The sequence below is a fragment of the Myotis lucifugus genome, unplaced genomic scaffold, assembly GCF_000147115.1.
Source record: "Myotis lucifugus unplaced genomic scaffold, Myoluc2.0 scaffold_22, whole genome shotgun sequence".
NCBI lineage: Eukaryota > Metazoa > Chordata > Mammalia > Chiroptera > Vespertilionidae > Myotis > Myotis lucifugus.
The window spans coordinates 4,498,571-4,519,026 of NW_005871070.1; the positions used below are offsets into that span (position 1 = coordinate 4,498,571).

The 20,456-nt window shown below is 42.1% G+C and overlaps 2 protein-coding genes across 5 annotated transcripts in view; one reads left to right on the plus strand and one right to left on the minus strand.

Annotated features, from left to right (window-relative positions):
• SRP54 (signal recognition particle 54) overlaps nt 1-3,130 on the minus strand; it is a 46,300-nt gene extending 43,170 nt beyond the window's left edge. Inside the window, exon 1 of the mRNA XM_006085838.2 lies at nt 2,819-3,130. The gene's annotated coding sequence lies outside the window, so the exon portion shown is untranslated. The remainder of the gene's footprint in view (nt 1-2,818) is intronic.
• The window catches only part of LOC102428347, a 32,197-nt gene continuing 14,863 nt past the window's right edge, over nt 3,123-20,456 (plus strand). Inside the window, exons 1-3 of one of the 4 annotated variants that reach the window (XM_023751520.1) lie at nt 3,123-3,581; nt 16,542-16,663; nt 19,909-20,059. In XM_023751520.1, the coding sequence (XP_023607288.1) occupies nt 3,485-3,581; nt 16,542-16,663; nt 19,909-20,059 (370 nt within the window). In that variant the 5' untranslated portion in view covers nt 3,123-3,484. The remainder of the gene's footprint in view (nt 3,582-16,541; nt 16,664-19,908; nt 20,060-20,456) is intronic. The other 3 variants (XM_023751521.1, XM_014453317.2, XM_006085837.3) reach the window with 3 other exon arrangements.

Here is a 20,456-nt window from a genome sequence, read left to right on the forward strand (position 1 = left end):
TTAGCAAAAAAGGGTAATAACTCAAAAACACTGGGAATCATTTCTTTAAGTTACTTCTGGCTGTCAGGTCAATCATTAAAACAATCTTTATGTAAACTGTTATCAAGAAAAAAAAAATTAAAGCAAGGAAAGTTAATGGAGTTCCTTGGAAATAGTTTGCCTTGAAGCTGAAAAGAACATATGAAGGAGGAGGGATAGGCAATGGATTATTTCAATAACATTTAGGTAATACAAGCTAAAAATTAAACACTCTTATCATAATCTCCAAGGACAGTAACTTCAGAAGGATAGGCAATGGATTATTTCAATAACATTTAGGTAATACAAGCTAAAAATTAAACACTCTTATCATAATCTCCAAGGACAGTAACTTCAGAAGGTTTCTAGAAAGTAGTCTCATCTAAATTTTTTTTTTTAATATATTTTATTGATTTTTTACACAGAGGAAGGGAGAGAGATAGAGAGTTAGAAACATCGATGAGAGAGAAACATCGATCAGCTGCCTCCTGCACATCTCCTACGAGGGATGTGCTCGCAACCCAGGTACATGCCCTTGACCGGAATCGAACTTCAGTCCGCAGGCCGACGCTCTATCCACTGAGCCAAACCGGTTTCGGCTCATCTAAATTTTTTATTAGAAGAGCAAAACAAGGCATCTATATTTTGAAAAACTTCACTGGCTATACTGATGTGCAGCCAAGGTTAATGATCACTGTATGAATCAATACTCCTCGAAGGAAACAAGAGAATGAAAAATCTGTTCTGTTTTAAAAATTATAAACAATGTAGCAAACACATTAGAGTGAGAAAAACTTGAGAGCAAGGAGAGTACATACTTGAACTAAGGAAGCAGAAAGTAAAATGGAGTGAAGGGGCTGGAGTCAAGACCCAACTCATAAAGCAGAATCTATAGGACCTAATAACCAAGTAGTTGTGGAGAATGAAGAAGAAACAAAAGGCAAAAATGACTGTAAGGTCTCCAGTTTAAAAAACCAGATGGCTAGTGATGCCATTAACCAATATATGGAAGGAAAAAGAAAAAAAAGAAGCTGTTTTGAAAGTTAGAGTTACTAGAAAAAAGGTTCAAGGAGATTAAAGGTTATTTGCAATGTTTTACTACTTAAGTTGGATATTAAATACATAGATGTTGACTTTATTATCCTTTTTTAACTGAACATACAAATAACATACAAAATTCAAGTAGAAACAAAGGGTCAAAAACTCACTAGGGATCACTGCTTTTATACACCTTTGTATCTAAGATATAGGTAATGATTTTTTAAAAAGTGGGGGTGGGGGAAAGGAAGGTGGAGGTAAGGAATTTGGGTTTGGACCTAGACTATTTGCAGAACTAAAGAACTATATCACTCAGAGATAGAAACTAGAGAAAATATTTGGAAATGGTTGGCATACAAGAATAATGCCACGGACGCCATGGATATAGATGAGAACTCTCCAGGAGAATTTGTGGAAGACTGTTTGGTTTGTAGCCATAGTCAAGGGCCAACTAAAAGGAGAGAGTCAATTGGGACTGAGAATAATCAAAGGGATAGAAGCTTTTACTAATTCCATTTCCCAAAAGCACACAGAAAGGTATCAATTTAAAAAAATTAAAAAGCTACTATTTATGGTTATCTTACTTAGTGGCAGGTCCAGAATTTCCAGAGAGCTGGAGTTAGAGAAGTAATCTGTCGGAAGGAGGGCTTGAAGATGCTTCTGCATAGTACTATATTAAGTCAGAAAACACTAACTGTCTGCATCAAAAAAACAAGGGAAAGAGGTTTCAGGGAAATATTTCTCCTCCCCTTCAGGACCACCACTGCTAGACTGTTGTAGGCTTTGCACCAAACGTGTTACCTAATCTTTCAATCCTCCTTTCTCTCTTTTTAAAATTTTAATCAACAGACTTTGCTTTTAGAGCAGTTTTAGGTTCGCAGCAAAACTGAGCAGAAAGTACATAGAGCTTCCATATAACCCCTTGTCCCCACATACGTATAACCTCCTCCACTATCAACATCCTCTTGATAAACTTATTAGGTAATGAGGAAACTGAGGCTAGATGGGATCTGCTCAGTCAGGATCACAAATCACTGCACCTCTCATCTGTATTCCCACTGCTCTCCTGGCTCCTATCTTTCCAGACTTTCTCATTGCTCATCTGGATATAGGATACATTTACATGCTTCTCTTTTATTGCACTGCTAGCTCTTCAATGATAGGGTTTGTGTCATTCATTTCTGTATCCCTATAGCTAACAACTGGTAACTGTTTTGTTGAATTAAGCATATGAAAAAAAGTGGGTGAGAATAACATCAAGAAAGCCAACGGGAGACACCGTTTCAAGAAATGGATGGGTAATAGTGTTAAATGCTACGGAGAGCTATCAGCACATCGGAAGTCATCGCTGACATTGAACTGATATTCCTTACTCACTTACTGAACGCCTGCTACATGCAGGACAATGTGTTAAGCACAGCGAACATGAAAATATAAAATTTGGGACACGTGAAAAGACTGTCGGGGAAGCAGTCATAACTAAATTCTTGATCAGGAGAGCAAATCAGAGAGTCAGGCCTGCAATTGCCTACACAGGTAATTTGGCTCGAGTAGATCCGAAGTCAACTGAAAAGGGTCACAGCTTCTCTCTTAATAAAACTTCTGATGGGCGGAACGAGGTGAAAAGGGCCAAAGCACCCCGGCACCGGTGATGACAGCAGGTGGCCAGGAAAGTGGACTCTCTCCGGAGTCTCTCGCCCCCCAAGCAGGGTCGGGGCTGCCGCCAGCTGCCAGTCTGGGGCGGGAAAAAGCAGACACTTACCTCTGAAGGCACCTCTACGGCCGTGGCCCAAAGGGGCCGGGGATTCCTTCGCGAGGCCCCCCGCCGTGGGATTGATCAGAAGAAAGCCGGGCTCAGACAGGTAGGGACGACGCCACGGACCGACTTTCCAAACTACACAAACGCGAGCCCCAGAGCCCAGCACTGCGACGCCAACTCCCACCAGCTGGAAGTCCGACGACAGCCACCGAACCTTCCGCCCAATGAGGAAACGTCACCACTCGCTGTAGTCCAGCCTTTCAAGACGAGGATGCACTTCCGCTTCCGGGGCACCCGCCGCGTTCCTTCACTGCGTGGAAGGGGTATATTGAGATGTTCCTTTACTCCCACTGACTTTAGACTTTCGTTTTCTATCGCTCAACAACGGCGGCAGCAAAGTTGTTAAAATAGGAAGCGACCTCAGGAAAGAAGTCCGGCCTCGGGGAGCCGCCTGAAGAAAAAGTGACTAAGCTGAGCAATGCTAATGAAGGGGGATGGTGAGAGCTGAGGGTGCGCTGAAGTGTAGGAATTCCTCGCGCTCCGGAGAACTCCGAGGAGGGGGCGGGGCTTAGGGCGTTCGCAGCCTGGGGAGGCGGGTCAGTGGTCGCTACCGGACTCCGCTTGCGCGTGCGCGATGCGCACCTTCCCAGCGCTGTTTTCTGCTGCAACATGGAATTAAGCGCCGCGCGGCAAACAATACTGCAACTACTTCGTACCGTGGCTCCGGCCGACCGCCCAGCGCTGCTCGAGTGGATGCGAACTTCCCGTAAGCGATCAGAGTCAGAGGCAGGCGGTTGGGCAAGGATATGCTCTGGGGACTGACTTTGGGGACTTGGGGTGAGGCCAGAGCCACTCATGGGGCGGGGGGGGTGGTCTCTAACTCTGCTACGGGTCAGGTGGAAGAGGGCACATCTCAAATCGTGGCAGGTTGAGAGCCCAGTTTGGGATCAGGTGCACGAAGATTAAGTGCAGGCTCTGGGTTGTTTGTGATTGCGCTGCAGACTTCAGACACGCCGCTAGAGGCTCCTTGTGCCTAACCCTTTTTCTGAAGGAGAAAGAGGAGGCAGATAGCCTTCACCCCCACTCCCCCATTACACGCACAAACTTGTGACAACCAGTAGCGTGCTACCCGAAAAAGCACTTTATAAGGGAAGTTTTAGGCTGCAGAACTGAAAGTTTCACCCTGCAAGCAAAATCACCTGTAGTTAGTGAATTTATTTTTTCAATTGTAATATGGACCGTTGGTTTAAGAAAATTTTTTATGATGGGGGAGGGGAGAGAAAAGGGAAAAAGACTTTGATTTTAAACTGTTAGCAAAACTAGTAACTAATATTATAAAGCACAAGTTAGCGCTCTCCCTCCCCGGAGCACGTGGTGCCTTTCCCTTCCTTTCCACCGCACCCTCCTCCTCCCTCCCCCCCCCCCCTCCCCCGCTTACCTTTAGCTTCCTCACTCCCAAGCTCCAGGGACTCTTCCTTTACTTCCATAACTTGTTTTCTAGGCCCATTTCTTCGAGGAATTACTTTTTCTACCTCTAATTTACCCAATAAATGTTCTCTTACAAAAATAAACACGTCAGAATCGAGGAAATGTTATAATTAGGTCTAGTTATTGAACAATGGGATGATCATTTTACGCAAAGTAAAGCCTGGTGAAGGCACAAGAAAATAGAATATTGCTTGTTTGGGAAGTAAGCCAAATCATACTATGCCTAAACACTGATTCCCATGTTTATTTTCATCCAGACTCATGACTTGAAATACCTGTTTGTTAATGACTCCCAGTTTTAGACTTTCAACCCTTACTTCTACCTGGAATTCTCTATGTGATGTTAGAGTCAATCAGTGGGTTTGGATATTATTATTATTACACATTTGGGGAGGTCATTTTAGATAAGATGCCAAATTACAATGAACTTGGACATCTGATAGTAAGATTTTAGACTGGAAAGGAGTGAAAACCAGAGACTTAGCTTCATATTTATACCCACATACACGATTCAAGATAGGAATTTCCAAAATGTGCTGAGACTCCTGTTGCTTTATTTAAACCCTGTATTGCCAGTTTTATTCATCATATCCCCTTGTTTACAAAACACTGCCAATTTCCACTTGTTTCTGTGTTTTTTCCCCCCTACATTCCTAAACACAAGATCTTCCATTCCAAAAGCCCTTGAGTGCCTACAAAAAGGTAATTCATGCCTGGTTCTGGCCATTGCACATATGCTAAAAAATGCTTGCCATAAGATTTCAGTTCTTTGGAGCCATTTGAAGTCTAAATCTCCAGTTTTAGAGGCATCAAATGAGACTCCATTTTTCAAAATCAGAAAAATTTCAAAGCATGTTTTAGAAGATAATTTTGTAAACAAGAAGACCCAATTACACTGGCTAAAGAATACATTTTTACTTTTAAAAAAAAAATACATTTTTATTGATTTCAGAGATAAGGGAGAGAGATAGAAACATCAATGATCAGAGAGAATCACCAATCGGCTGCCTTCTGCAGGCCCCCTTACTGGGAATCAAGCCCGCAACTGGGCATGTGCCCTTGACTGGAATCGAACCCGGGGACCCTTCAGTCCGCAGGTTGACGCTCTATCCATTGAGCCAAACCAGTCAGGGCCATTTTTACTTTTTTTAAAGGCACTTTCATTGCCTTTCTCCAGCAGACCCTGTAGTCAAAGAAGTTTAATCAGTTTGTTAAAAAATTTAGAAAACTCCCTGAGTTTCTGAAGAATGTTTATTAACATGAATATTTTAAAACATTTCTTTATTTTTCAATTAGAGTGGACATTCAATATTATATTAGTTTCAGATGTACTACCAGTGATTAGACATTTACATAAGAAGTGATCACCCCATTAAATCTAGTGCTAATCTGAATACCATACATAACTGTTATATTATTGACTATTAGAGGCCTGGTGCACGAATTCGTTCACAGGTGGGGTCCCTTGGCGTGGCCTGCAGGGATTGGGCTGAAACTGGCAGTCCAGTGCTACCTCCCACTCCCACTCATCCCAGCCCCTCTATGCCTGCCAGGGGCTCACAACCCAGTCAGTCCTGATTGGGAGATGCTTGCGCCGCCGCAGCAGCACTTGCCAACTATGAGCCCTGCATCTGGCGCCCATCCCAAAGGGGTGGCAGGAGGCCGGGATACGATTAGCCCTCTGGGCTGGCAGTGGGACACCCTTGCCGCCCAGGATCTGGATCTGTCCCGCTGACGTTCGGCCAGTTGTCGGGAGCCACCTGGTGGCTGCTTTTATATTGTTTCTTCCTTGCGGATCGTCTAGGGAGGGGGAGTGGCTGTGATGTCCGAGGCTGACTTCCAGGAGGCCAGTGGCCCTGTCAGGATATTGCTGGCAGCGCCGGTCCATCAGTGCCTGGCCCATTCTCCAGAGATTGGACCTGCAGGACTACCGAGGGAGTGAGTGGCTGCCCTCGGACTAGTGGCCATTGGGATGGGTTGGTCAGCTGAGCAGCACTCCCACTGTGGGAGCACACTGACCACCATGGGGCAGCCGCTGCGTTGAGCGTCTGCCCCCTGGCGGTCAGTGCGCATCGTAGCGACCGGTCGTTCGGTCACTTAGGCTTTTATATATATATAGATATTCCTCATCTGTAATTTACATTCCCAGGACTACCAATTTGTTCTTAATCCCTTCACCTTTTCACCCATAATCCCTTCCCCCTCTCATCTGGCAACTATAAAAATGTTCTTTGTATCTATGAGTCTGTTTCTGTCCTGCTTGTTCATTTATTGTGTTTTTAAGATTCCACATATAAGTTAAATCATATGGCATTTGTCTTTCTCTGTCTTATTTCACTCAGCACAATACCCTCTAGGCCCATCCATGCTGTTGCAGATGGCAAGATTCCATTCTTTTTTTATAGCTGAGTCATTTTCCATTGTTCATATGTACCACATCCTCATTCATATATTGATGGACACTTAGGTTGCTTCTATATCTTATAAATAATGCTGCAGTGAACATATGGATGTATACAGGGTGGGGCAGGAGTAGATTTACAGTTGTTCATGTGGAAAATAATACAATCTATATAATAAAAGCCTAAGCGACCATTATGGCGGAACGACCAAAACGACTGGTGGCTATGATGTGCACTGACCACCAGGAGGCAGATGCTCAATGCAGAGGCTGCCCCCTGGTGGTCAGTGCACTTCCACAGGGGGAGTGCTGCGCAGCCAGAAGCCAGGCTCATGGCTGGCGAGCGCAGTGGGGGTGGTGGGAGCCTCTCCTCCCTCTGCGGCAGCGCTAAGGAGCAGCGAGCAGGCGGGTGGTAAGGAGTGAGGGGTCCAGGACTGCGAGAGGGCGCAGGCTGGGCTGAGGGACCCCTCCTCCCCAGTGCAAGAATTTTGTGCACTGGGCCTCTAGTAGTTAATAAATAGTAATGCAAGAATAAACTTTGTTTCACCTACTCACAACTGTAAACCTACTTTTGCCCCCACACTCTGTCTTTTCAATTTAATGTTTTGGGTTTCTTCAGATAAATACCCAGAAGTGGAATTGCTGGGTCCATCTTTATCTCTTATTGTAGCCTTTGTTTTAAAATATATTTTGTCTGGGCCCTTGCCAGTTTGGCTCAGTGGATAGAGTGTTGGTCGGCCTGCAGACTAAAAGGTCCTGGGTTCAATTCCACTCAAGGGCACGTACCTTGGTTGTAAGTTCCATCCCGGCCCCCAGGGCCGCTTGCAGGAGGCAACCAATTGATGTGTCTATGTTACATCAATGTTTCTCTCTCAGTATCTCTCCCCCTGCCTTCTACTCTCTCTAAAAATCAATGGAAAAATATCCTCAGGTGAGGATTAAAAAAAAATAAAATATATTTTGTCTGGTATAAGTATTGCTAGCCCAGCCTTTTTTTTTTTTTCATTTCCATTTTCATGAACTATCTTTTTCCATCCCTTTACTTTCAGTCTGCATATGTATTTCAATCTGAAGTGAGTCTCTTATAGATAGCATATAAGGGTCTTGTTTTGCTCTCCTTTCAGCCATATGATTTCTTTTGATTGGAGCATTTAATCCATTTACATTTAAAGTAATTGTTGATAGCCCTAACCGGTTTGGCTCAGTGGATAGAGTGTCGGCCTGCGGACTGAAGGGTCCCAGGTTCAGTTCCGGTCAAGGGCATGTACCTTGGTTTCGGGTGCATCCCCGGTAGGGGGTGTGCAGGAGGCAGCTGATAGATGTTTCTCTCTCATCGATGTTTCTAACTCTCTATCCCTCTCCCTTCCTCTCTGTAAAAAATCAATAAAATATATTTAAAAAAATAATGTAATTGTTGATAGATATGTAGTTGTTGCCATTTTATTATTCATATTTTTATCTTTTTCCCCTTCTTAAAGAAGTTCCTTTTTTTAAAAAAAAAAATCTTGCATGGCATCTTGCTACTTTTTTTTTTTTTTAAATTTTTTGTTAATCCTCACCTGAGGATATTTTCCCATTGATTTTTTAGAGTGGAAGGGAAGGGGAGAGACAGTGAAAGAGAAAGATCAATGTGAGAAAGACACATTGATTGGTTGCCTCCTGCACATGCCTGACCAGGGCCAGAGATGGAGCCTGCAACCAAGGTATGTGCCCTTGACCAGAATCAAACCTGCAACCCTCCAGTTGGAGGGTCAACGCTCTGTCCACTAAGCCAAACCAGCCAGGGCTTAAAGAAGTTCCTTTAACATTTCTTGTAATACTGGTTTGATGGTGATGAATTCCTTTAACTACTTCTTGTCTGGGAAGCTCTTTGTCTCTCCTTTGATTTTAAATGATAGCTTTGCAAGGTAGAGTAATTTTGGTTGTAGGTTCTTGCTTTTCATCACTTTGAATATTTCATGTTAATCCCATCTGGCCTGCAAAGTTTCTGTTAAGAAATCAGCTGACAGTCTTATGGGAGCTCCCTTGTAGGTAGCTAAGTGCTTTTCTCTTGCCACTTTTGTTTTCTCTTTGTCTTTAACCTTTTGCATTTTAATGATGATGTGTGTTGGTGTGGGCCTCTTTGGATTTATCTTTGGGACTGTCTGCACTTCCTTAACTTGTATATCTATTTCCTTCACTGGGTTAGGAAAATTTTTTTCCATTATTTTTTTCAAATAGGTTTTCAGTTTCTTGTATCTCTTCTCTTAGCACACCTGTGATGCAAATGTTGGTATGCTTGACGTTCTCCCAGAGCCTTCTTCAATGATGCTTTAAAATATATATATTTGCTGTTATGATTGGATATTTTCTGCTTCATCTTTTTTTATTTTTAAATTTATCTTTATTGTTGAATGTATTACAGATGTCACCTTCCCCCCCCCCCCCCCCATTGATTGCCTCCTCCCTACTCCCGCCCCCTCCCCAGGCTTTCACCTCACTATTGTCTACGTTATGGATATATGCATATCAATTCTTTGGTTACTCTCTTCCTGCCGTCCCCTCCCATTCCCTCTGAGAATTGTTACTCTGTTGCATGCTTCCATGCCTCTGGATCTATTTTGTTTGTCATTTTATTTTGTTCATTAGATTCCACATATAAGTGAGATCATATAGTATTTGTCTTTCTCTGACTGGCTTATTTCACTTAGCATAATACTCTCCAGGTCCCTCCATGTTGTCTCAAATGGTAAGAGATTCTTGTTTTTTACAGCTACATAGTATTCCATTGGGTAAAGGTACTGTGGCTTTTTAACCCACTCATCTACTGATGGTCACTTGGGCTATTTCCAGATCTTAGCTATTATAAATAACCCTGCTATGAAAATAGGGGTGTATATTTTCTTTTTTACTGTTGTTTCAGGCTTTTTAGGATATATTCCTAAAAGTGGGATCACTGGGTCAAATGGTAGTTTTTTACTGATTTCAGAGAGGAAAGGAGAGGGAGAGAGAGAAAATATCAGTGATGAGAGAGAATCATTGATCGGCTGCCTCCTGCATGCTCCACCCTGGGGATCGAGCCTGCAACCTGGGCATGTGCCCTGACCTGGTATTGGACCACGACCTCCTGGTTCATAGGTCTACGCTCAATACTGAGCCATGCCGGTTGGGCATGGCAGTTCTATTTTTAATTTTTGAAGAAAACTCCACACTCTTTTCCATAGTGATTGTACCAGTCTGCATTCTCACCAGCAGTATACTAGGGTTCCCTTTTCTCCACATCCTCACCAGCACTTGTTGTTTGTTGATTTATTAATGGTAGCCATTCTAGCAGGTGTGAGGTGGTACCACACTGTCGTTATATTTTGCATCTCGTTCAATTGATGACTAGTGATTTTGAGCATTTTTTCGTATGTCTCTTGGCCACTTGCATGTCCTCTTTGCATATCTATTGAGGTCCTCTGCCCATTTGTTAATTGGGTTGTTTGTCTTTCCTTGGTTCACCTGTATGAGTACTTTATATATTTTGGAATTAACCCCTTATCAGGTGTATCATTGGTGAATATGTTCTCCCATACAGTGGGCTCCCTTTTCAGTTTGATGCCGGTTTCTTTTCTGTGCAGAAGCTATTTATTTTGATGTAGTCTCATTTGTTTATTTTCTCCTTTGTTTACCTTGCCGTAGGAGATGTATTGGCAAACATATTGCTACTAAAGATGTCTGAGATTTTGCTGCCTATGGTCTCTCTAGGATTTTTATGGTTTCATGACTTACATTTAAGTCTTTTATCCATTTTGAATTTGTTGTGTATGGTGTAAGTTGATAGTCTATTTTCATTTTTTTTTTTTTTTTGCATGTACCTTTCAGTTTTCTCAGTACCATTTACTGAAGAGACTGTCTTTACTCCATTGTATGCTCTTGCTGCCTTTGTCAAATATTTATTGAGCGTAATGGCTTGGGTTGATTTCTGGGGTCTCTGTTCTGTTCCATTGATCTACAAATGCCTGTTCTTATGACAGTACCAGGTCGTTGTAATTACAGTGGCTTTGTAATATAGCTTGATATCCGGTATTGTGATCCCTCCAACTTTGTTCTTCTTTCTCAAGATTTCTGTGGCTATTTAGGGTCTTGTTTTGTTCCATATAAATTTTTGCAGTATTTGTTGTAGATCTGTGAAATATGCCATTGGTATTTTTATAGGGATTGCATGGAATCTATGGATTGCTTTGGGTAGTATGGACATTTTAATGATGTTAATTCTACCAATGCATGAACACATATATTCTTTTTTGTTTAAAAAGTATGTTTTTATTGATTTTAGAGAGAGAGGAAAGGAGAGAGAAATAGAAACATTGAAGAGAGAGAAACATCAACATTGATTGGCTGCCTCCTGCATGCCCCCTCCTGGGTACCAAACCTGTGACCCAGGCTTAAGTTTCTTAAAGTTTTTGTAACAATGGTAAATGGGTTTTTAAAAAAAATTTCTCTTCCTGAGAGTTCTTTATATATATATATATATATATATATATATATATATATATATATTTATAAAAGCCTAATATGCAAATTGTCCCCTCTGAAGTTTGACCGGGAGACTGGGAGTTCGATCGCTTGGTATGAGGTGCACTGACCACCAGAGGGCGGTGTGGAACGAAGGAAGGCCCTAGCCGGCAGCCGGGGAAGGCAGGCCCTGGCCAGCAGCCAGAAGGGAGGCCCCGGCTGACAGCTGGAAGGCCCCAATCGGCCCTCATCGCAGGCCAGGCCTAGGGACCCTACCTGTGCACGAATTTCATGCACCGGGCTTCTAGTAGATGTATAAATGCCATTGATTTCTGGGTGTTAATTTTATATCCTGCCACATCTTGGAATTCATTTATTAAATCTGATAGTTTTTTGGTGGAGTCTTTAGTGTTTTCTATGTACAATATCAGGTCATCTGAGAATAATGACAGTTATATATCTTCCTTTCTAATTTGGATGTCTTTTATTTTTTCTTGTCTGATCACTCTGGCTAGGACTCCCAGTACTATACAGACAGTCCATGGGTTATGTTCAACTCGACGTACGTTGTTTCGTGGTCACGTCGCCATCTCCCATTTAGTTATAAAAAAAAAAGTTCCGTCATTTCGAAGCATGTACATATGTGCTTTATGTTTTTTATTATTTATTTACCACAAGTAAAGGTCAGGAATTGTTATCTTTGTTTTAAATTTTTTTTACTGTTTCACTTCATTACTGCTGTGTATGTGCTCCATGTGAGGACGTAGGTGCTTATGTAGGTGGGTTCTGACTTACGGCGAAAATTGCATTACATCGCGCCATAGGAACTGATCTCCGACGTAACCCTAGGACCTACTGTATTGATAAAAGTGGTGAAAGCGGACAACCCTGTCTTGTTCCTGTTCTTAGGGGAAATGGTTATAGTTTTTACCCATTGAGTATGATGTTGGCTGTAGGTTTGTCCTGTAAGGCATTTATTATGTTGAGGTGTGTATGATTCTTCTATATCCACTTTGCTGAGAGGTTTTTTTTCTTCAAAAATGGGTGTTGGACTTTGTCTAAATGCTCTTTTTGCATCTATTAATATGATCATTTGATTTTTATTTTTCAATTTGATTACGTGTTGTATCACATTTATTGATTTGCGAATATTATATCAGCCTTGCAATCCTGAAATCATGATATTTGATCTTTTTAATATAATACTTGATCCAATTTGCTAATATTTTGTTGAGGATTTTAGCATCTATGTTCATCAGGGTATTGGACTGTAATTCTCTTTCTTTGTAGTGTCTTTATCTGGTTTTGGAATTAGGATAATGCTGGCCTCATAAAAAGAGCTTAGAAGTGTTCCTTCTTCTTTGATTTTTTTGGAATAGTTTGAGGAAGATAGGTGTTACTTCTTCTTTGAATATTTGGTAAAACTTCACTGTGGAGCCATCCGGGCCAGGGCTTTTATTTCCTGGGAGGTTTTTTGTTGTTGTTGTTTTGGTTTTAATTTACCTTTATTGTTGAAAGTATTACAGATGTCCCCTCTTCCGTCCCCTCTCCCCCCATTTACACCTTCCACCTCGCTTCTGTCCCCTTTCCTGGCCTTCCCTGCACTATTGTCTATGAGCTATGCATATATGCAGATGTGTTCATTGACTAATCTGGCCCCTGCTCCCCCCCCTCTGAAATATGTCAGTCTATTGCATGCTTCCATATCTCTTGATCTTTTTTGTTCATTTTATTTTATTATTATTTTTTAAAAATATATATTTTATTGATTTTTTTACAGAGAGGAAGGGAGAGAGATAGAGAGCCAGAAACATCGATGAGAGAGAAACATCGATCAGCTGCCTCCCGCACATCTCCCACTGGGGAGGTGCCCGCAACCCAGGTACATGCCCTTGACCGGAATCGAACCTGGGACCTTTCAGTCCGCAGGCCGACGCTCTATCCACTGAGCCAAACCGGTTTCAGCCTTTTTTGTTCATTTTATTTTGTTCATTAGATTCCACATATGAGTGAGATCATGTGATACTTATCTTTCTTTGACTTTATTTTGCTTAGCATAATACTCTCCAGGTCCCTCCATGCTGTCTTGAAGGGTAAGAGATCCTTCTTTTTTTTTTACAGCTGCATAAATATTCCATTGTGTAAGTATACTAGTTTTCTAATCCTTTCATCTACTGATGGGTACTTGGGCTGTTTACAGATCTTAGCTATTGTAAATAACACTGCTATGAACATACGGGTGCATATTCCTTCTGATTGGTATTTCTGGCTTCTTAGGGTATATTCCTAGAATCAAGATTACTGGGTTAAATGGCAGTTCCATTTTTAATTTTTGGAGGAAACTCTACACTGTTTTTCATAGTGGTTGTACCAGCTTGCATTCCTATCAGCAATGAACTAGGGTTCCCTTTTCTCCACATCCTCGCCAGCACTTGTTGTTTGTTGATTTATTAATGGTAGCCATTCTGGCAGGTGTGAGGTGGTACCATATTGTCATTTTAATTTGCATTTCTCTGAAAATTAGTGACTTTGAACATTTTTTCATATGTCTCTTGGCCATTTGCATGTCCTCTTTGGAGAAGTGTCTATTTAGGTTCTCTGCCCATCTTGTAATTGGGTTCTTTGTCTTCCTTTTGTTGATTTCCTGGGAGTTTTTTAAAATTACTGCTTCAACTTCATCTGTTGTTATTGGACTATTTGGATTTTCTGATTCCTCCTGATTCAGTTTTAGAAGATTGTATTTTTCTAGGATTTTGTCCATTTTGTCCAGGTTGTCCTGCTCGTTGGCATATAGTTGTTCATAGTATTTTCTTAAAAACCTTTGTATTTCTGTGGTGTTAGTTGTTACTTCACAACTTTCGTTTCTGATTTTATTTATTTGGGTCCTTTCTCTTTGTTTCTTTTTTTTTCTTTTTCTTTTTCTTTTCTCTTTTTAAAAGATTTCTTTCTTTTTTATAATTAAATCCTTATTGTTCAGATTATTACAATTGTTTCTCTTTTTTCCCCCCATAGCTCCCCTCCACCTGGTTCCCACCCCCCAACCCCCGCCCTTACCCCCCCCCCACTGTCCTCATCCATAGGTGTACGATTTTTGTCCAGTCTCTACCTGCACCCCTCACACCCCTTTAACCCTGAGAATAGTCAGTCCACTCCCTTTCTATGCCCCTGATTCTATTATATTCACCAGTTTATTCTGTTCATCAGATTATTTATTCACTTGATTTTTAGATTCACTTGTTGATAGATGTGTATTGGTTGTTCATAATTTGTATCTTTACCTTTTTCTTCTTCCTCTTCTTACCTTTCAGCATTTCATATAATACTGGTTTGGTGGTGATGAACTCCTTTAGCTTTTTCTTATCTGTGAAGCTCTTTATCTGATCTTCAATTCTGAATGATAGCTTTGCTGGATAAAGTAATCTTGGTTGTAGGTCCTTGCTATTCATCACTTTGAATATTTCTTGCCACTCCCTTCTGGCCTGCATAGTTTCTGTTCAGAAATCAGCTGACAGTCGTATGGGTACTTCCTTGTAGGTAACTGACTTTTTTTCTCTTGCTGCTTTTAAGATTTTTCTCTTTGTCTTTTGCTCTTGTCATTTTAATTATGATGTGTCTTGGTGTGGTCCTCTTTGGATTCCTTTTGTTTGGGGTTCTCTGCGCTTCCTGGACTTGTAAGTCTATTTCTTTTACCAGGTAGGGGAAGTTTTCTGACATTATTTCTTCAAATAGGTTTTCAATATCTTGCTCTCTCTCTTCTTCTGGCACCCCCATAATTCGGATGTTGGTACGCTTGAAGTTGTCCCAGAGGCTCCTTACACTATCTTCATATTTTTGGATTCTTTTTTCTTTTTGTTTTTCCGGTTGGGTGATTTTTTGCTTCTTCATATTTCAAATCTTTGACTTGATTCTTGCGATCCTCTAGTCTGCTGTTGGAACTCTGTATAATATTCTTTATTTCAGTCAGTGTATGCTTAATTTCTAGTTGTTCCTTTTTCATATCCTCGAGGGTCTCACTAGATTTCTTGAGGGTCTCACTAAATTTATCGGTGGATTCTAGAAAATTCTTGAAAAACCTTATAACTGTGGTTTTGAACTCCATATCCTGAAGTTTTCTTTCCTCCATTTCTGTCATTTGTGACCTGTTTCTTTGTCTCTGCATTTTTTATGCTTCCCTGTGTTGATAGAGTGGCTTTCTGTGCTAGGTATCCTATAGGGCCCAGTGGCTCAGCCTCCCCAATTACCTGAGGTGGACACTCTTGGTGCACCTCTTTGAGGGCTTTGTGCACAGTCTTGTTGTAGTTAAGCCTTGATTGTTGTAGGTATCACTGGGAGGAATTGACCTCCAGGCCAATTGGCTGTGAGAATCAGCTATGTCTACAGTGGGAGAACTTCTGTGCTGGAGACACCCTTATGGGGCAAGACTTGCTTCAGTGGGTCTTTGGTGCTCACTGAGTCTGCCCCCTGAGTGTGTCCCTTATGGATCTGAGGAGTTGTAATCTGGGTGGTCAGAGTGAATCTTAATACTATTTTTTTAAAAAATATATATTTTATTGATTTTTCACAGAGAGGAAGGGAGAGGGATAGAGAGTTAGAAACATCAATGAGAGAGAAACGTCGATCAGCTGCCTCTTGCATACCCCCGACTGGGGATGTGCCCGCAACCAAGGTACATGCCCTTGACCGGAATCGAACCTGGGACCTTTCAGTCCGCAGGGCGATGCTCTATCCGCTGAGCCAAACCGGTAAGGGCAATACTATTTTTGTTTTTCTAGAATTTATATTCAACCTCCTCCTAGAAATACTTTGAAGCACCAGCTTAGATTATACTATATATGTGAGGAAAGAAAAAAGAGCTAAAAGACTTTCCTTCCCACATCACTTCAGAGAACTAAGTAATAAATCTTTATAAATACCAGTGTTGCTCAAAGGGAAATTATGCAGAGAAAGAACCTTTGTATGTAGGGACACAGAGTGGTATAGTGGAAAAGAGCAGTACCTTTATTTAGAGCAGTGGTTCTCAACCTTCCTAATGCCGTGACCCTTTAATACAGTTCCTCATGTTGTGGTGACCCCCAACCATAAAATTATTTTCGTTGCTACTTCATAACTGTAATTTTGTTACTGTTATGAATCGTAATGTAAATATCTGATATCCAGGATGTATTTAGGCGACCCCTGTGAAAGGGTCGTTCGACCCCCAAAGGGGTCGCGACCCACAGGTTGAGAACTGCTGATTTAGAGGCACAAAACCTAGGTTATTTCCTTGTGCTGCTATTGGCCTGCTTTGTAACTTTTCACTGATTTCTCCAGCTACCTGACTACAACCATAAAAGCTATTTTTTTCCTTTTTTGTTCCAGGAGATTTTGATGAGTTCACTCACGATAATAATGACAGTATGTTGAAAAGCATAGCAGAAGATCTTCGGAATTGCTTACCTCTAGAAACCATGCTTTCCTCAGAACATCTAGCCCTCCAAAAAGTAAGTACATTATTATTTTTTTTAATTTTATTTTATATATTTTGTTGATTTTTTTTTACAGAGAGGAAGGGCAAGGGATAGAGAGTTAGAAACATCGATGAGAGAGAAACATCGATCAGCCGCCTCCTGCACATCTCCTACTGGGGATGTGCCCGCAACCAAGGTACATGCCCTTGACCGGAATCAAACCCGGGACCCTTGAGTCCACAGGCTGACGCTCCATCCCCTGAGCCAAACCGGTTTCGGCGAGTACATTATTATTAATTTACTCTTATTGCTACTTGAGGATTCTCCAGTTCTTCCCTAACCCTGTAGTCTCTCCAGACTGATAGTCCTGAATTCTGCTTTAAATAATTTTTTCATATAGTGCTTCAACCATGTTCCCGATTCTTTTGAGTTTCTAAGCCCTCTGGCTCCCCAGTATTATTCACTCAACAGACATTTTTTTTGAGGATATCTGTTTGCCAAGCACTCAACCTCCTTCCAAAATCACAATCCAATAGTAATCTGGTCCTGCCTATATCACTGTCCTGATTTTCTCTTCCCTGTTTCATTTCCTTCACTTTTATCAATGGTGAAGTTTACCTCTTTTTTTCCTTCTCCTACATTTGCATTGTACAATTTTTGCTTATTCTTCTATTTGTTTATTCCTAGAATTAGTTCTCATTCATCTTCTCCAAACAACCCCTCATTCAAGTCCCTTCAAATCCCAACTCCTATGGGATTACAAATGCTATACATATTGTTTCCTAAAGCAAAGCTAATGATAATAATCTCTTCTCCCACTGATTTGAAAATGGCAACCCTCCATATGGTTTTTCTAAGCAGAGGAACTAAATCCTGTACATTTTTAACAGTATTGTGCACGTTGTGAACAGTTAGCAAATCTTAGTAAACATCTGCTCATTCAAGTGGATTCTCAAAGGAGGAAAATAATGAGTAGTATTAAAACTGAGAGAAATATCTAATATAGTTTGGATGTTATTGACAAAACAATCTTATTGGTATCATGGTATACCACAATACATAAAATGAGGAAAACGTATTCATTGCATGTTAATGATCAACCCACAATTCCATATGCTAAATTCCACACACTTCCACACACTTTTTATTTTATTTTCTTTCCTTCTGGTCCTTGTGTTTGTTCATACATTTTACGTACTTGTAATATAGATTGTGTGTGTGTGTGTGTGTAGATATAGATATAATTTTTTAAGTTCCCAAGCAGATAGGTTGATACTTTACCATAATCGAGGTAGAAGGAGTCAGACAAAAATTTTTTCTTTGTAGCCACTTGCTGTTACCACTAGTATTAATAAAGGGCCATAATTTGTAAGCATGAAGGTTTACTAACATTATTATTTGAAAACTTTTCCTCTAAGCAAAGATTTCTTGCTAAGTATTTTGATGAGTAAGTCACTGACATGGAGGACTCCGAAGAGCTGGTATTAGTTTCCATTTTGACCCTTCTTACTAGCTACTGTCATTTCTTTGGAGAAATCTCTCTGGGTATCAGTTTCTGTACTTGTAAAATATACTGCTTCGGATGGACAAGATGGTCTCAAAATACTCCTTTCAACTAAAATTGTATATATTTCTCATTGCCATGTTTTGCATAATTACAGGCCAAATAAAAAGTTGTCCACTAACAAAGTGACTCCCATTTGTGTAACTTCATTGAGACTCATTACCTGAAGGAGCAGGTGAAATCCATTAAAGAATTGGGTGACCATGTGAGATGGGCACTTCTAATCTGGATGGCAGAGTGTCTCTTTGACAAGCACACTCTGGGAGACAGTGATGAGAGCTCAGCCTTAGACTGGCTTCCCATAGCCACAGGGGTCACTTACCTGGTCACCAAAGCAATACATGCATGTTAGTGTTACCTTTATCTTTTTCTTCTGTTCTTTCATTTGTATCCTTCCTTCAAATAAAGTAAATTGGTACCCTCACACCCCCCAAAAGTCTCAGAAATAAAATGAAAGAAGGGCAGAGTTGCTGATGTAAGTGAAACTAGTCTTTCTGTGCCTTGTTGCTGGCAGAATTTTAGCATATGAACCACTGACGTTTGCCTTATCCTATATAATAAAAGGGCAATATGCAAATAGACCGAACAGCGGAACATCCGAACAACCAGTCGCTATGACGTGCACTGATCACCAGGAGGCATGTGCAGAATATGGCAGGTGTTGGCCATGGTGGGATGGTGGAGCAGTTGAGCGGGGGTGCCAGACCAAGGTGGGGCGCCAGTCACTGTCATCGGGGCAAGTCTCTGGTGATTACTGAAAATTCTTTGCTCCTGTGCACTGGGGTCCCACCCGGCACTCGCACCGGCTGCTGGCACCAGCCCTGCTCGCACCTGCTACTGGTGCCGGAGCTGCCGCGCGCAACCACTGCCAGCGCTCAACACCGGCCCCGATCGCTCGGCACCATCAGTGGGTGTGAGCGGCGGCTGCCAGCCCGGGATTGCCCCTCCAGGCTTCTCCACCTTCCCCTGCTCTTAAGGGGAGATTGGGGCTGGCAGCTGCCTCTCACACCCGCTGCCAGTGCCTGGCGCTGGTCCCAATTGCTTGGCCCCATCAGCGGGTGCGAGCGGCGGATGCCGGCTCTGATTGCCCCTAAGGATTTCTCCACCTCCCCCTGCTCCTGAGGGGCAGTCGGGGCAGCAGCTACCACTTGCACCTGCTGACGGTGCTGGCCCTGCTTGCACCCACTGCTGGCACCGCCTCCAGTCGCATGGCTCCTTCAGTGGGTACAAGCAGGGCCAGCGAGTCAGCGCGTGGGAGTGGCGGTGGCAGGAGCAGAGCTGCAGGCAGACAGGGGACCAGGGGGCCACAGTGGGAGGGGCCAGGCAGGGGCATGGAGGATGGACCGAGACCCAGCCCTGTGCCCACCGCAGCCTCGCAGCCCACAGTTCCTTTCAAGTTGCACAAATTCGTGCACTGGGCCCCTAGTCTATATATATAAATGGCTAATATGCAAAGTGTCCCCTTGGGAGTTCAACTGGGAGACTTGGAGTTTGATCACTGGCTATGACATGTGCTGACCACCAGGGGGTAGCGTGAAACGAAGGAAGGCCCTGGCCTGCAGCTGGGGAAAGAAGGCCCCAATCAGCCCTGATCACTGGCCAGGCCTAGGGACCCTACCCGTGAATGAATTTCGTGCACTGGACCTCTAGTTTAGCAATAAAAAGAGACTTCTTTGAACTTTGTTTCTTTTAATGTGTTTCTTCTCTCCACCAGATCCAGCAGCGGCCAGAACCCACAGTTCATGTAGATGCATTCCTTTATGATGAAGATTCTATTGACTCATTATGTGAGGAAGGAAAAATGAGCAGAAACTATTGTGTGGTGTGTGGCTCATACCAGACAGCACCTTTAGGTCAGCACTCAAGTATGCAAACCTGATGACTTTGTTTGTACTTTTCCTTAGATGTCTTGAGTATGCAAATTACTGACGGTCTTTCAATGTTTTCTGAAAGCAAAGGCCAACATACAGCATAGCCATTACCAATTATTGCAGTTAGGGAGACTAAATGGAAATATTGTCTAGGAAGTCAGGGCATTTAATGTCTCCCAGAAGGATATCTCTACTTTTTACAGTAACTGGTTGTTTTTTGGTTTTTAAAAAAATATATTTTATTGATTTTTTACAGAGAGGAAGGGAGAGGGATAGAGTTAGAAACATCGTCGAGAGAGAAACATCGATCAGCTGCCTCCTGCACACTCCCCACTGGGGATGTGCCCACAACCAAGGTACATGCCCTTGACCGGAATCGAACCTGGGACCC